The 14,622-nt window shown below is 37.4% G+C and overlaps 1 protein-coding gene across 3 annotated transcripts in view; it reads left to right on the forward strand.

Moving 5' to 3' along the window:
- Nucleotides 1-13,506, forward strand: part of nfkb1 (nuclear factor of kappa light polypeptide gene enhancer in B-cells 1) — a 41,683-nt gene extending 28,177 nt beyond the window's left edge. For 2 of the 3 annotated variants that reach the window (XM_059346987.1, XM_059346988.1), the window contains 15 exons: nt 1,211-1,315; nt 5,049-5,140; nt 5,277-5,415; nt 6,158-6,310; nt 6,414-6,557; nt 7,207-7,362; nt 7,990-8,119; nt 8,253-8,367; nt 9,675-9,924; nt 10,078-10,247; nt 10,330-10,432; nt 10,636-10,769; nt 11,371-11,440; nt 11,913-12,076; nt 12,725-13,506. In XM_059346987.1, coding sequence (XP_059202970.1) covers nt 1,211-1,315; nt 5,049-5,140; nt 5,277-5,415; nt 6,158-6,310; nt 6,414-6,557; nt 7,207-7,362; nt 7,990-8,119; nt 8,253-8,367; nt 9,675-9,924; nt 10,078-10,247; nt 10,330-10,432; nt 10,636-10,769; nt 11,371-11,440; nt 11,913-12,076; nt 12,725-13,036 — 2,237 coding nt within the window. In that variant the 3' untranslated portion in view covers nt 13,037-13,506. The remainder of the gene's footprint in view (nt 1-1,210; nt 1,316-5,048; nt 5,141-5,276; nt 5,416-6,157; nt 6,311-6,413; nt 6,558-7,206; nt 7,363-7,989; nt 8,120-8,252; nt 8,368-9,674; nt 9,925-10,077; nt 10,248-10,329; nt 10,433-10,635; nt 10,770-11,370; nt 11,441-11,912; nt 12,077-12,724) is intronic. The other variant, XM_059346989.1, reaches the window with a different exon arrangement.
- The last annotated feature ends 1,116 nt before the right edge of the window (nt 13,507-14,622 follow it).

The following is a 14,622-nucleotide window of genomic DNA, read 5'->3' on the forward strand; positions in this document are numbered from 1 at the left end:
ACTTCTACTGCAGAGTTTATTAGAGACACAGTGAAACATCTGATGAGATGAGGAGTTTTCCCCCTTCATTTATTTCGTTATTTTTAAAAATTTGTTATAAATCTATTTTTAGATGTTTCTATTTATTTATTTATTTTTCTTTGTATTTTCCCCTTGATTTATTTCTGTATTTTTAAAAATTTGTTATAAATCTATTTTTAGATGTTTCTATTTATTTATTTATTTTTCTTTGTATTTTCCCCTTGATTTATTTCTGTATTTTTTTAAATTTGTTATAAATCTACTTTTAGATGTTTCTATCTATCTATTTTTCTTTGTATTTTCCCCCTTCATTTATTTCCATAGACTAATTTATTTATGTATTATTTTCTTTGAATTTATTCTACATTTTAAATATTTCTATTTGTTTTTACTTAGTAATTTTCTCCTTCATTTATTTCCCTAAACTTATTTATTTTGTATTGTTTTTATTTTAATTTATTCTAAATTCATTTTTAAATATTTTAATTTATTTTTCTAATTTTTACTTTGTTTTTTATTTATTCTAAATTCATTTTTTAAAAGTTTTTTTTATTAATTTCTATTTATTTTTGCTTTGTATTTTCCCCCTTTATTTATTTTTGTATTATTTTCTTTTAATTTATTTAAAATGTATTTTTAAATATTTCTATTTTTTTATTTTTTCAAAATGTATTTTTAAAAGTTTTTATTAATTTCTATTTATTTTTTATTTTTCCTTTTATTTTTCCCCTTCATTTATTTCTGTCTTATTATCTTTGTACGTGTCTTTAAACGTCTCTCAGCTGCTCAGATCTTCTGGACTCTCAGACATGAACAGAAGCTTTTATTGTGTTAACCCTTGTTGGGATTTGAACCAGCAGCCTCTCCGTCTCCCTGCTGGTCATTTTAGATCTTTCTTTTTGGTCATTTTTTGTGTCTTTATTGGCCATTTTGTGTATTTTTTTGGTCGTTTTATATATATATATATATATATATATTTGGTAAGTTTGTGTCTTTTTTCAGGCAATTTGTCTGTTTTGGTCACTTTGTCTTTTTTTGGTCATTTTTTGTGTCTATTGGCCATTTTATGTCGTTTTGTGGTCATTTTGTGTCTTTTTTGGTCATTATTGTGTTTACCCTTGTTGGGATTTGAACCAGCAGCCTCTGCGTCTCCTCACTGACTCCTGCTGTGTTTCTTTCTGCTCCTCAGAGGCTCCCAACGCCTCCAACCTGAAGATCGTGAGGATGGACCGAACCGCCGGCTGCGTGAGCGGAGGAGAGGAGGTCTACCTGCTCTGTGACAAGGTCCAGAAAGGTCAGACCTCAAAACACACACACAACTACATATATACTACATATATACTAAATATATACTACATATATACTAAATATATACTAAATATATACTAAAACAAGGTCCAGAAAGGTCAGACCACAAAACACACACACAACTACATATATACTACATATATACTAAATATATACTACATATATACTAAATATATACTAAATATATACTAAAACAAGGTCCAGAAAGGTCAGACCACAAAACACACACACAACTACATATATACTACATATATACTACATATATACTAAATATATACTACATATATACTAAATATATACTAAATGTATACTAAAACAAGGTCCAGAAAGGTCAGACCACAAAACACACACACAACTACATATATACTAAATATATACTAAATATATACTAAAACAAGGTCCAGAAAGGTCAGACCACAAAACACACACACAACTACATATATACTACATATATACTAAATATATACTAAATATTTACTAATTATATACTAAATATATACTAAAACAAGGTCCAGAAAGGTCAGACCTCAAAACACACACACAACTACATATATACTAAATATATACTAAATATATACTAATTATATACTAAATATATACTAAAACAAGGTCCAGAAAGGTCAGACCACAAAACACACACACAACTACATATATACTACATATATACTAAATATATACTAAATATATACTAAAACAAGGTCCAGAAAGGTCAGACCTCAAAACACACACACAACTACATATATACTAAATATATACTAAATATATACTAATTATATACTAAATATATACTAAAACAAGGTCCAGAAAGGTCAGACCACAAAACACACACACAACTACATATATACTGAATATATACTACATATATACTAAATATATACTAAAACAAGGTCCAGAAAGGTCAGACCACAAAACACACACACAACTACATATATACTACATATATACTAAATATATACTAAATATTTACTAATTATATACTAAATATATACTAAAACAAGGTCCAGAAAGGTCAGACCACAAAACACACACACAACTACATATATACTACATATATACTACATATATACTACATATATACTAAATATATACTAAATATATACTAATTATATACTAAATATATACTAATTATATACTAAATATATACTAAATATATACTAATTATATACTAAATATATACTAAATATATACTAATTATATACTAAATATATACTAATTATATACTAAATATATACTAAATATATACTAAAACAAGGTCCAGAAAGGTCAGACCACAAAACACACACACAACTACATATATACTACATATATACTAATTATATACTAAAACATATAAACTACATCTACCTATAACTACATATTTACTAAATATATACTAAAAATATACTAAAACATTTACACTACATCTACCTATAACTATATAACCTGTTACTGTTCACAGTTTACTAAATATATACTAAAACATAAACACTACATCTAGGGCTGTTCCACATCGTATCGTTCACTATTATACCGGTATATTTTTTCATGGCAAAAACAAATGCATATGATGATATTGTCAACATTCCTACTTGTTGCCGTAGCGACGTAAAGGTTTCATTAATCAACCTGTCCAGCCGCCAGAGTCCAAACACTCTGCTGCATTATGTCGTTCGTTAGCCACGAGCTAACATTAGCTAACAATTGTGTTAATCACAAAAAGCTACTTCCTGTCGCTAAACACATGCAGCTTTCAAAATAAGAGCACATAGTCCACCACGGAATTTACAAGAAGACTGTCAAAATAAGATGCTTTAAATAAAACATACAATAAGCTTTATTCTCTTTTACAATAATTAATAAAATATGCAGTGATTAAGATCAGTGTATATACATTTTCATCCCTGTTTATTCATTCATTCATACAGACTAAAAAAAATCATACTTTCTATATATTTTTCAGTATTTTGTTATATGTTCAAGAATATCGTTATTGCAAAAATACCCTGAAATATTGTGATGATCTTTTAGGGCCGTATCTCCCAGCTCTAACTACATCTACCTATATATATATACATATATATATATATATATATATATATATATATATATATATATAACCTGTTTCTGTTCACAGTTTACTAAATATATACTAAAACACACACACACTACATCTACATATAACTATTAATACTTTTATATTACACAGAAAAAATCCCCCAAAAGCCAAAGTTGTGATTGATGACGAACGTTTTCCTTTTCTGGTTTCTCTGAAGTTTTGACTGTTTGTAAGAAAAAAACAAGTTTCTATTTTCACTTCACGTCACCTCAAACTTCAACACTTTCTCTGCTTTCACGTCGTCACGGTAACGTCACCATTGTTTTATCTGATCAGCTGATATCTCCACCTGCTGGAGGATCCATTAACCCTCCACCAGTCTGAGAGTTAAAGTCAACATTTATTTATTTATTTAGTCAACATTTATTTATTTATTTAGTCAAGTCAACATTTATTTATTTATTTAGTCAACATTTATTTATTTAGTCAAGTCAACATTTATTTATTTAGTCAAGTCAACATTTATTTATTTATTTAGTCAACATTTATTTATTTAGTCAAGTCAACATTTATTTATTTATTTAGTCAACATTTATTTATTTAGTCAAGTCAACATTTATTTATTTAGTCAAGTCAACATTTATTTATTTAGTCAAGTCAACATTTATTTATTTATTTATTTAGTCAACATTTATTTATTTAGTCAAGTCAACCTTTATTTATTTATTTAGTCAACATTTATTTATTTAGTCAAGTCAACATTTATTTATTTAGTCAAGTCAACATTTATTTATAGACATTTAAAAACAACCTCAGTTGACCAAAGTGCTGTACACTTATTAAAAAACAATAAAAATCACACACAAATATAGTAATAAATAAAAACTATGAAAATTATAAAATACTGAAATCAATAAAACAATAAAATAATAATAAAAACAACTCAATCTAAAAACAGTTAGAGTTAAAAAATAAAATAAAATAAGTAAAAAATTCACATGTACTCAGAGATCATAAATAAGAAAACGACTCAATAATTAAATAAATGCACTTAAATATGCCATGATTAAGATAGAAATAAATCATTATTTATGTTCCTTTTTAATAGTTTCTCTGTTCATTTACTTACATTATTGTTTTGATTTATTTTGGGAATTTTTTAAATGTTTTTTTACGTTTGTATTTTTTTTTAAATAAATAGAAGTAAATATTTTAAATGAATACAACAGAAAATGAAGAAGAACATTTAATAAAAAAATAAATATTAATACAATAAATATCAATTTTGTCAGACTTTATCAACAAGTGGTGTAATTTATTTTTCATATTATTTCTGTTCCATGTGATGTGGAGTATTGAACTTGTTTATTAGTTGTTGTGGAGCTTCTGTCCTCTGGAGTGTTGAATGTTTCTGGGATCAGATTTTCCCGGTCGGAGCGTTTTTTGTTCTCTGGAGGAAGTTCAGATGAGGGATTTCCCCTCCGACACGTTGGAGCGACTCGGACTGAGACCTGGAGGTTTCTCCTCCTCTTTCTCTTTGTGTTCCTTCTGTTTGTTTTTGATCTGACTCATCCTCCTCTCTGCTTCCTGCTCTTCAGTTCAGTATATGTTGGAGATTTAATAAATAAATAAGACATGCCTTTAAACCTTTTGATGTATAGATATTGTGATTGTGTTTTTCCAGATGATATCCAGGTTCGGTTCTATGAAGAAGACGACTCGGGGTTAACCTGGGAGGCTCTGGGAGATTTCTCCCCCACAGACGTCCACAGACAGGTAAAGGCTTAATATACAGTTTATTTACTGGAGTCTCACAGCTAGTATTAGTTAGACAGTACTAGTAGTTTCCCAGCTAGTATTATAAGTACTGTAGCAGTACTTTATTTATTTAAAGTGATTTCTTCTTCTTCAGTTCGCCATCGTGTTCAAGACGCCGAAGTATCGAGACCAGAACCTGCAGAAACCGATTTCTGTCTTCGTCCAGCTGAAGAGGAAGTCTGACAACGAGACGAGCGACCCCAAACCCTTCACCTACCACCCCCAGATCATAGGTAGGTCCCTGGCCCCGCCCCCAGATCATAGGTAGGTCCCTGGCCCCGCCCACACCTGGCCCCGCCCCCAGATCATAGGTAGGTCCCTGGCCCCGCCCCCAGATCATAGGTAGGTCCCTGGCCCCGCCCACACCTGGCCCCGCCCCCAGATCATAGGTAGGTCCCTGGCCCGGCCCCCAGATCATAGGTAGGTCCCTGGCCCCGCCCACACCTGGCCCCGCCCCCAGATCATAGGTAGGTCCCTGGCCCCGCCCCCAGATCACAGGTAGGTCCCTGGCCCCGCCCCCAGATCATAGGTAGGTCCCTGGCCCCGCCCCCAGATCACAGGTAGGTCCCTGGCCCCGCCCCCAGATCATAGGTAGGTCCCTGGCCCCGCCCCCAGATCATAGGTAGGTCTCTGGCCCTGCCCCCAGATCATAGGTAGGTCCCTGGCCCCGCCCCCAGATCATAGGTAGGTCCCTGGCCCCGCCCCCAGATCATAGGTAGGTCCCTGGCCCCGCCCCCAGATCATAGGTAGGTCCCTGGCCCCGCCCCCAGATCATAGGTAGGTCTCTGGCCCCGCCCCCAGATCATAGGTAGGTCCCTGGCCCCGCCCCCAGATCATAGGTAGGTCCCTGGCCCCGCCCCCAGATCATAGGTAGGTCCGTGGCCCCGCCCACACCTGGCCCCGCCCCCAGATCATAGGTAGGTCACCTGATAAACATGTACCTGTGTGTGTGTGTGTGTGTGTGTGTGTGTGTAGATAAAGAGGAGGTGCAGAGGAAGAGACAGAAGACGTTGCCAAACTTCCAGGACTTCAGTGGTCACGGAGGAGGAGGAGGTCTGTACCGAGGAGGAGGAGGAGGAGGTCCTGCTGCAGGAGGAGGCCCCGGCTCTGCAGGAGGAGGAGGAGGAGGTAAGAGGAGGAGGAGGAGGAGGAGGCGCCACAGAGTCTAGAGAACCTGGAGAGTCACTGAGAGTTTTCTGTAAAGCTGATGTGTGTTTGATTTCTCCTCCAGGTTACTTCCAGGGATTCACCACCTACAACTACAGCGCAGCAGGAGGAGCAGGAGGAGTCGGGGGAGGAGGAGGAGGAGGAGGGGGAGGAGGTTTCCCCACGGGGTACTCGGCTGGGCTTGGAGGAGGCGCAGCCATCAAACACGGTGAATAACCTGAAATCTACGGGTGGATTTTATGATAAGATAACATAGAACTTTATTTATTGCTCCAAAGTTACAAAACAATCACAATATAGGATAATGTAAGAAAAACAAGGAACAAAATAGGAAACAATAACAAAGTGTCACAAATACTGCAAAAACAAAAAAATTATTTTTTAATTGAATTTATTATACTTTTTTTTTTTTTTTAACAGTGGCATTTCTTTAGTTTTGAATTTAATTCAACAAAAAAAAACAAAAAATGGAAAAAATGTATTATTTAACAAAATAAACTGTATAAATTACGACGGAGTATTGGGGTCACATTTAGAAAAAGAATAAAGTCGAAAATATTGAATTAATTAAAAGAATAGAGTCGAAAAAATTTGATCTGGAGGATTTTTGTAGAATCTTTTGAATATAAAAGAAGTTTGAAAGATTGAAAGATTATTATTATTATTATTTTATTATTATTATTATTATAATCATTATTTTTATTATTATTATTATTATTATTATTATAATCATTATTTTTATTTTTATTATTATTATTATTATTATTATTATTATTATAATCATTATTTTTATTATTATTATTATTATTATTATTAAGTAGGAAATGAAAAGAGACTGACAGCAGATGTTTTTTCAGCGTCTGGGGGCGACGGCGCCGCAGACGACAGCGGCGATGACCCGGGCGGCGACTCGGGGTCAGAGGTCGTCCTGAGAGCTTCGGCCCAGCTGGGAGGTCTGGGGGCGGGGCCGAGCTCTGAGGGGGGAGGGGCCAGTCTGGAGGAACCACACACAGGTACACAGACACATTATGTCAGAGCTTTTCACTTTCTCCTGAAGTTATAACTTTTTGTCTTGTGTCACGTTTTTCTCGTAAATTCATCAGTCTTTTTCTTTAAAATTTGTGATTTTTTTTAACTTGAAAAGTTTAAACTTTTTCTCGTAAATTTGTGATTTGTTTTCTCTTAAATTTGTCAAATTTTCTTGTAAATTTGTCAAAATTTTCCCATAAATCTGTCAAATTTTTCTCAAAAGTATTTTTTTTATCTTGTAAAGTTGTAACTTATCTCTCGTAAATGTGTTCCTTTTTTTCTTAAATTTGTAAAAAAAAAAAAAACATTTTAAAATTTGTGATTTTTTTCTCATAAATTTCAGATTTTTTTTTTCTCGTTAATTTGTCAAAATTTTCTCGTTAATTTGTCAAATTTTTCTCGTAAATTTGTCAAATTTTCACCTAAATGTGCCAAATTTTCTTTCCTGTTGAATGTATTGTTGGTGAGTTTTAAAACCTTGTGTTTTGTCACTTCTTCCTCGTAAATTCGTAATTTTTTTTCTAGTAAATTTGTCATTTTCTTGTTGATAAATCCTGAGATTGAACTATAAAAGAGAAGTTCCTGTCTGTGAACATGTGGTTGTGTTTCAGATGAGCAGCTGTCCGAGGCCACCAGCAGGCAGCTGGACGCTCTGTTCCAGTACTCGGTGACAGGTGACTCGGCGTACCTGCTGGCTGCTCAGCGCCCCCTGATGGCGGCTCAGGACGAGGACGGAGACACGTCAGTTAAATCACTTTAAACTCTAAACAGGACGAGCTTTCACCTCTGGTGGTTTAGTAAAAGCTCTTTATTCTTGTCTTTATTTATTTCAGTTTATATTTTATAATACATTAATAGTTACTTTGTCTCCCAGTGGGCTCCACCTGGCCGTCCTCCACAGCCAGCAGGAGGCGCTGAGGAGTCTGACTCAGGTCGTTGCTGCTCTCCCTGGAGAGGAGGTGCTCAACATGAGGAACCACCTCTACCAGGTAAACTAACCCGAAACATACACTAAACCTTAACTAGTAGGGAAAATAATAATGTTTACTAGTTAGGGAGCAAGGACGTTTATTAGTTAGGGAGCAAGGATGTTTACTAGTTAGTGATTGAGGATATTTACTAGTTAGTGATTGAGGATATTTACTAGTTAGTGATTGAGGATGTTTACTAGTTAGGGAGCAAGGATGTTTACTAGTTAGGGAGCAAGGACGTTTACTAGTTAGGGACCAAGGATGTTTACTAGTTAGGGAGCAAGGACGTTTACTAGTTAGGGAGCAAGGATGTTTACTAGTTAAGGAGCAAGTATGCATACTAGTTAGGGAGCAAGTACGCATACTTGTTAGGGAGCAAGTATGCATACATACTAGTTAGGGAGCAAGTATGCATACTAGTTAGGGAGCAAGTACGCATACTAGTTAGGGAGCAAGTTTGCATACTAGTTAGGAAGCGAGAATGTTTTCTAGTTAGGGAGCAAGTACGCATACTAGTTAGGGAGCAAGTATGCGTACTAGTTAGGAAGCGAGAATGTTTACTAGTTAGTGATTGAGGATGTTTACTAGTTAGGGAACAAGGATGTGTACTAGTTAGTGATAGAGGATGTTTACTAGTTAGTGATAGAGGATGTTTACTAGTTGGTGATTGAGGATGTTTACTAGTTAGGGAGCAAGGACATTTACTAGTTAGGGAGCAAGGATGTTTACTAGTTAGGGAGCAAGGACGTTTACTAGTTACGGAGCAAGTATGCATACATACTAGTTAGGGAGCAAGTATGCATACCAGTTAGGGAGCAAGTATGCGTACTAGTTAGGAAGCGAGAATGTTTTCTAGTTAGGGAGCAAGTACGCATACTAGTTAGGGAGCAAGTATGTGTACTAGTTAGGAAGCGAGAATGTTTTCTAGTTAGGGAGCAAGTACGCATACTAGTTAGGGAGCAAGTATGCGTACTTGTTAGGAAGCGAGGATGTTTTCTAGTTAGGGAGCAAGTACGCATACTAGTTAGGGAGCAAGTATGCGTACTAGTTAGGAAGCGAGAATGTTTTCTAGTTAGGGAGCAAGTATGCATACTAGTTAGGGAGCAAGTATGCGTACTAGTTAGGAAGCGAGAATGTTTTCTAGTTAGGAAGCAAGTACGCATACTAGTTAGGGAGCAAGTATGCGTACTAGTTAGGAAGCGAGAATGTTTACTAGTTAGTGATTGAGGATGTTTACTAGTTAGGTAATGAGGATGCTAGTTATGCTAGAGCTAGTTTTCTTAAAGGAACAGTCCCGCTGTAACTCTGTAAACTCTGTTTCCCAGACTCCTTTGCACCTGGCTGTGATCACCCAGCAGAGGGAGGCGGTCGAAGCTCTCCTATTGGCCGGCGCCGACCCGACTCTGACTGATCGCCACGGCAACACGGCGCTCCATCTGGCGTCCCAGCTGGGAGGAGGAGGAGGAGGAGGAGGAGGAGGAGGAGGAGGAGGAGGAGGAGGAGGAGGAGGGATGGTCCAGGTTCTACTGAAGCACCAGGAGGTCAGAGAGCTGCTGGACCTCACAAACACAGCAGGTACACACACACACACACAAAAAAATTTTTCTGGTAAATTTGTGAATTTTTTCTCATGTGTGAATGTTTTGTGTGGTGACCTTTGACCTTTTCTGTAGAATGTATTGCTGGTGAGTTTTAAACCTTGTTGCCATGACGACCCTCTGTCCTCAGGTCTGTGTGCGATCCACCTGGCGGTGCGGTCCAATCAGCTGGCGTCTCTGCGGGAGCTGCTGGGGGGCGGAGCCAGCGTGGAGGCTCAGGAGCGCAGCAGCGGGCGGACGGCGCTCCACCTCGCCACCGAGGACGACAACGTGTCGCTGGCCGGCTGCCTGCTGCTGGAGGTACCGACCAATCACAGCTCAGAGAGAGGAGGCTTCACCTGTACAGAGCAGGGTCTAACAGAGTGTGTGTGTGTGTTTCCAGGGCAACGCCAAGGTGGACTGCCTCACCTTTAACGGCTCCACCCCCCTCCACATCGCTGCAGGACGAAGCTCCATCAAGCTGACCGCCCTGCTGATGGCTGCAGGTACACACACACACACACACACACACACACACAGACACACACACACACACACACACACACACATTGAACTAAACAATGTGTGTGATTTTTAAAGGGATAGTTTGGATTTTTTTAAGTGAGGTTCATCATCTCTCCTCCTCTTCTTCCTCCTCATTCTTCTCCTCCTCCTCCTCCTCTTCCTCCTCCTCCTCCTCCTCCTCCAGGAGCTGACCCTCAGAAGGAGAACTTTGAGCCTCTGTTCTTCAGAGATGATGACTGCTGTGATGAAGAGGAGGAGGATGAAGATGAAGGCTACATCCCAGGCTCCACTCCTCTCAGCGTGGCCTCCAGCTCTCAGGTTAGACATGTTTATTTCCTGTTTACATGTGACTTTCACAATAAAAGCCTGGGCCTCCAGCTCTCAGGTTAGACATGTTTATTTCCTGTTTACATGTGACTTTCACAATAAAAGCCTGGGCCTCCAGCTCTCAGGTTAGACATGTTTATTTCCTGTTTACATGTGACTTTCACAATAAAAGCCTGGGCCTCCAGCTCTCAGGTTAGACATGTTTATTTCCTGTTTACATGTGACTTTCACAATAAAAGCCTGGGCCTCCAGCTCTCAGGCTAGACATGTTTAGATCCTGTTTACATGTGACTTTCACAATAAAAGCCTGGGCCTCCAGCTCTCAGGTTAGACATGTTTATTTCCTGTTTACATGTGACTTTCACAATAAAAGCCTGGGCCTCCAGCTCTCAGGTTAGACATGTTTATTTCCTGTTTACATGTGACTTTCACAATAAAAGCCTGGGCCTCCAGCTCTCAGGTTAGACATGTGTATTTCCTGTTTACATATGACTTTCACAATAAAAGCCTGGGCCTCCAGCTCTCAGGTTGGCCATGGGTATTGACTTGTGACTTTCAGAATAAGAGCGTGTACTTCCTGATGTGTTTCCAGGTGTTGGAGCTGCTGAACGGTAAAGAATACGAACCAAAGTCTCCAAACAGGAACTTCACTCCTCCTCAAGGTCTGTTACACTAAAAACATCTGTTACACTAAAAACATCTGTTACACTAAAAACATCTGTTACACTAAAACATCTGTTACACTCAAAACATCTGTTACACTCAAAACATCTGTTACACTCAAAACATCTGTTACACTCAAAACATCTGTTACACTAAAAACATCTGTTACACTCAAAACATCTGTTACACTCAAAACATCTGTTTTATTAAAACATCATCATGATACATCAACTATTATATATATTATATATATTATATTATATTATATTATATCTGTGTGTGTGTGTGTGTGTGTGTGTGTGTGTCCGTGTGTGTGTGTGTCCCTGTGTGTGTGTGTGTGTGTCCCTGTGTGTGTGTGTGTGTGTGTGTGTGTCCCTGTGTGTGTGTGTGTGTGTCCCTGTGTGTGTGTGTGTGTGTCTCTGTGTGTGTGTGTGTGTGTGTGTGTGTGTGTGTGTGTGTGTGTGTGTGTAGGGGACCTGTCCAGTCTGAACTGGGAGGTGAAGCAGCAGCTCTGTGGAGCTCTGGAGAGTGAAGGATGCTGGGAGAATCTGGCTCACAGTCTGGGGTTAGGGATCCTCAACACGGCCTTCAGGCTGAGCCCCTCCCCCTCCAAGACCCTGCTGGACAGCTACGAGGTACACACACACACACACACAGGGACACACACAGACACACACACACACACACACACACACACACACACACACACAGTTGACATATAAATACAATTATTTAGAAAATTAGGATCTCCAACTTTTAAGATCTGAAAAAAAAAACATACAAGTAGTTTTTTTTGACTAATTCCAAAACCGTGGTGTCTTTATACATATACATATATATACATATATATATATATATATATATATATATATATATATACATATATATATATATATATATATATATATATATATATGTATATATATATTATATTTATAGAAATAAAGATTGAAATAAATGCAAAACAAAGATGTAAAACAGTCAAAGTGCCAAAATGTTTCATATTTATTTACACCTTTTAATGTATTTATTAAGAGCCTGAGAGTCTTTTTTATTTATGTTATTTATGTTTTATTCATTAAAGATGTTTTGATATTGTTTCTCCACATTTATATTCCAGTGTTTAATATTCTTTAGAATTAAAAGTTCATTGCTTATTATGCTTAATTATTATATCTGAGCTGCATAAAATGATCTCAAAACAAGCTTAACAATAATAAAAGTGATATTTTCTGGGAATAATCGTCCTACCACGTCTCATCATGACCTTTGACCCCTGGCAGGTGTCAGGGGGGACGGTGTGTGACCTGCTGGCTGGTCTGAGGTCAGTGGGGGACTGCAGAGCGCTGAGCGTCCTGGAGGAGGCGCTGCGTCGCCATGACGACGAGGAGGAGGAGGAGGAGGAGGAGGAGGAGGAGGCGGCCAAGGAGTCGAGCGGTGAGTGTGGTCACGTGAGCGTTAGTCAGAGCGCCGGCCTGGCGGCGTGGAGTCACTCAGCTGTTCCTCCGTCTGCAGGAGAAGCTCTCCACCTGAAGGTGGACGTCCGGGTCGACAGCGGCGTCTGTGACAGCGGCGTGGAGCTCTCCACGGCGTGACCGCCTGCTGCCACGGCAACGGGAGGAGCACACAACATCCATCCATCATTTATCATCCATCATCATCATCATCATCATCATCATCATCCATCCACCGATCGATGAATCAGCTGATCGATCGCTCCGGGCTGAGCTGAGGAAAGTTTCTCCTCACAAGCATTTTAACTGTTTTTTTTTATTTTTATTAAATGTTTATTTTTTAACCTGACGAGACAGAAAAAAAGTGTTTGTGAACTAAAATATACGACAAGCTGAACATTTTGTTCTGGTCCTCTGTTTCTGGTCTCTGGAAACAGGGTCAGAGTGAGACCTCCTGGTTCTAGTTCTGTCTTTCTGGTTTCTGGAAACAGGGTCAGAGTGAGACCTCCTGGTCCTTGTTCTCTGTTTCTGGTTTCTGGAAACAGGATCAGAGTGAGACCTCCTGGTTCTAGTTCTGTCTTTCTGGTTACTGGAAACAGGATCAGAGTGAGACCTCCTGATTCTGGTCTCTGGAAACAGGATCAGAGTGAGACCTCCTGTTTCTGGTTTCTGGAAACAGGATCAGAGTGAGACCTCTGGTTCTGATTCTCTGTTTCTGGTAACAGGATCAGATTTTATTAAAATGTTTCTGTTTTAACCTGACGAGACAGAAAACGTGTTTGTGAACTAAAACAAAAGAGAAACTGAATCTTTGGTTTGATGGTTTTCAGCCAAACAAACAAACAAACAAACAAACAAACAAACAAACAAACAAACTGCTTCGTCTCTGCTGGTTTAAAGGGATAATCCTCCCTAAAGGAAGCGTCCCGTCTGTGGAAACGTCCTGATTGAGTTGCTGATGTGATGATGTTCAGACCTGCAGCTTGTTCCTGCAGGTTCACGGTGCTAATCGACCTGCGATGATTGTAAATCTGCCCTCCAGAAAAAGATCAGTTCACATTGTTTCAAATCTGTTTTAATATAAAAACTAAACTTTGTGTAAAGATGTCGGTGTTTTAGTTTAGATTAGAGATTCACACAGAATTTAATAATTTTGACGACTTTACAGCTTCTCTTTTCATCTCGTTTGTTTTCACGATGAAGTTTGACTTTTAATTTCAAGAAATACTTTAACTGAAGTAAAATGATTAATATCACAGCTTAGAATTAACAAATTTAACAAATTAAAGTCCTGTGTTCAAAATGTCACTAAAGTAAAAGTATAAGAGCTTTATTTTATAGTGACAAATTATGCAATTAATTTACATTTCTCTCACATTTTGGGGGGTAAAATCATGGCTGGGTGATGATTAAATATGATTAAATATGATTTAATTTATATTTTTTTATTGGTACTGATTGTGATAAAATCATATGTTGAGATATTGTGATGCAAAAGTCAAATTTCTCAGAAAATCTGAAGTGAAATATAATATATACATATATTTAAAAAAAAGAAATAATTACATTTTGGGATAAAATTGACACATTTCTAGTGAAGTTTCACTATTTCAGAAATTGACAAAATTGTCAAAATAATAGAATAAAATTAAAAAAAAATTCAAATTACTGACACAATAAATAAAATCTAAATCTTTACTCTATAAATCTCTTTAATAGCGTTAAAG

This window comes from Centropristis striata, chromosome 12 (assembly GCF_030273125.1).
Source record: "Centropristis striata isolate RG_2023a ecotype Rhode Island chromosome 12, C.striata_1.0, whole genome shotgun sequence".
Classification (NCBI taxonomy): Eukaryota; Metazoa; Chordata; class Actinopteri; order Perciformes; family Serranidae; genus Centropristis; species Centropristis striata.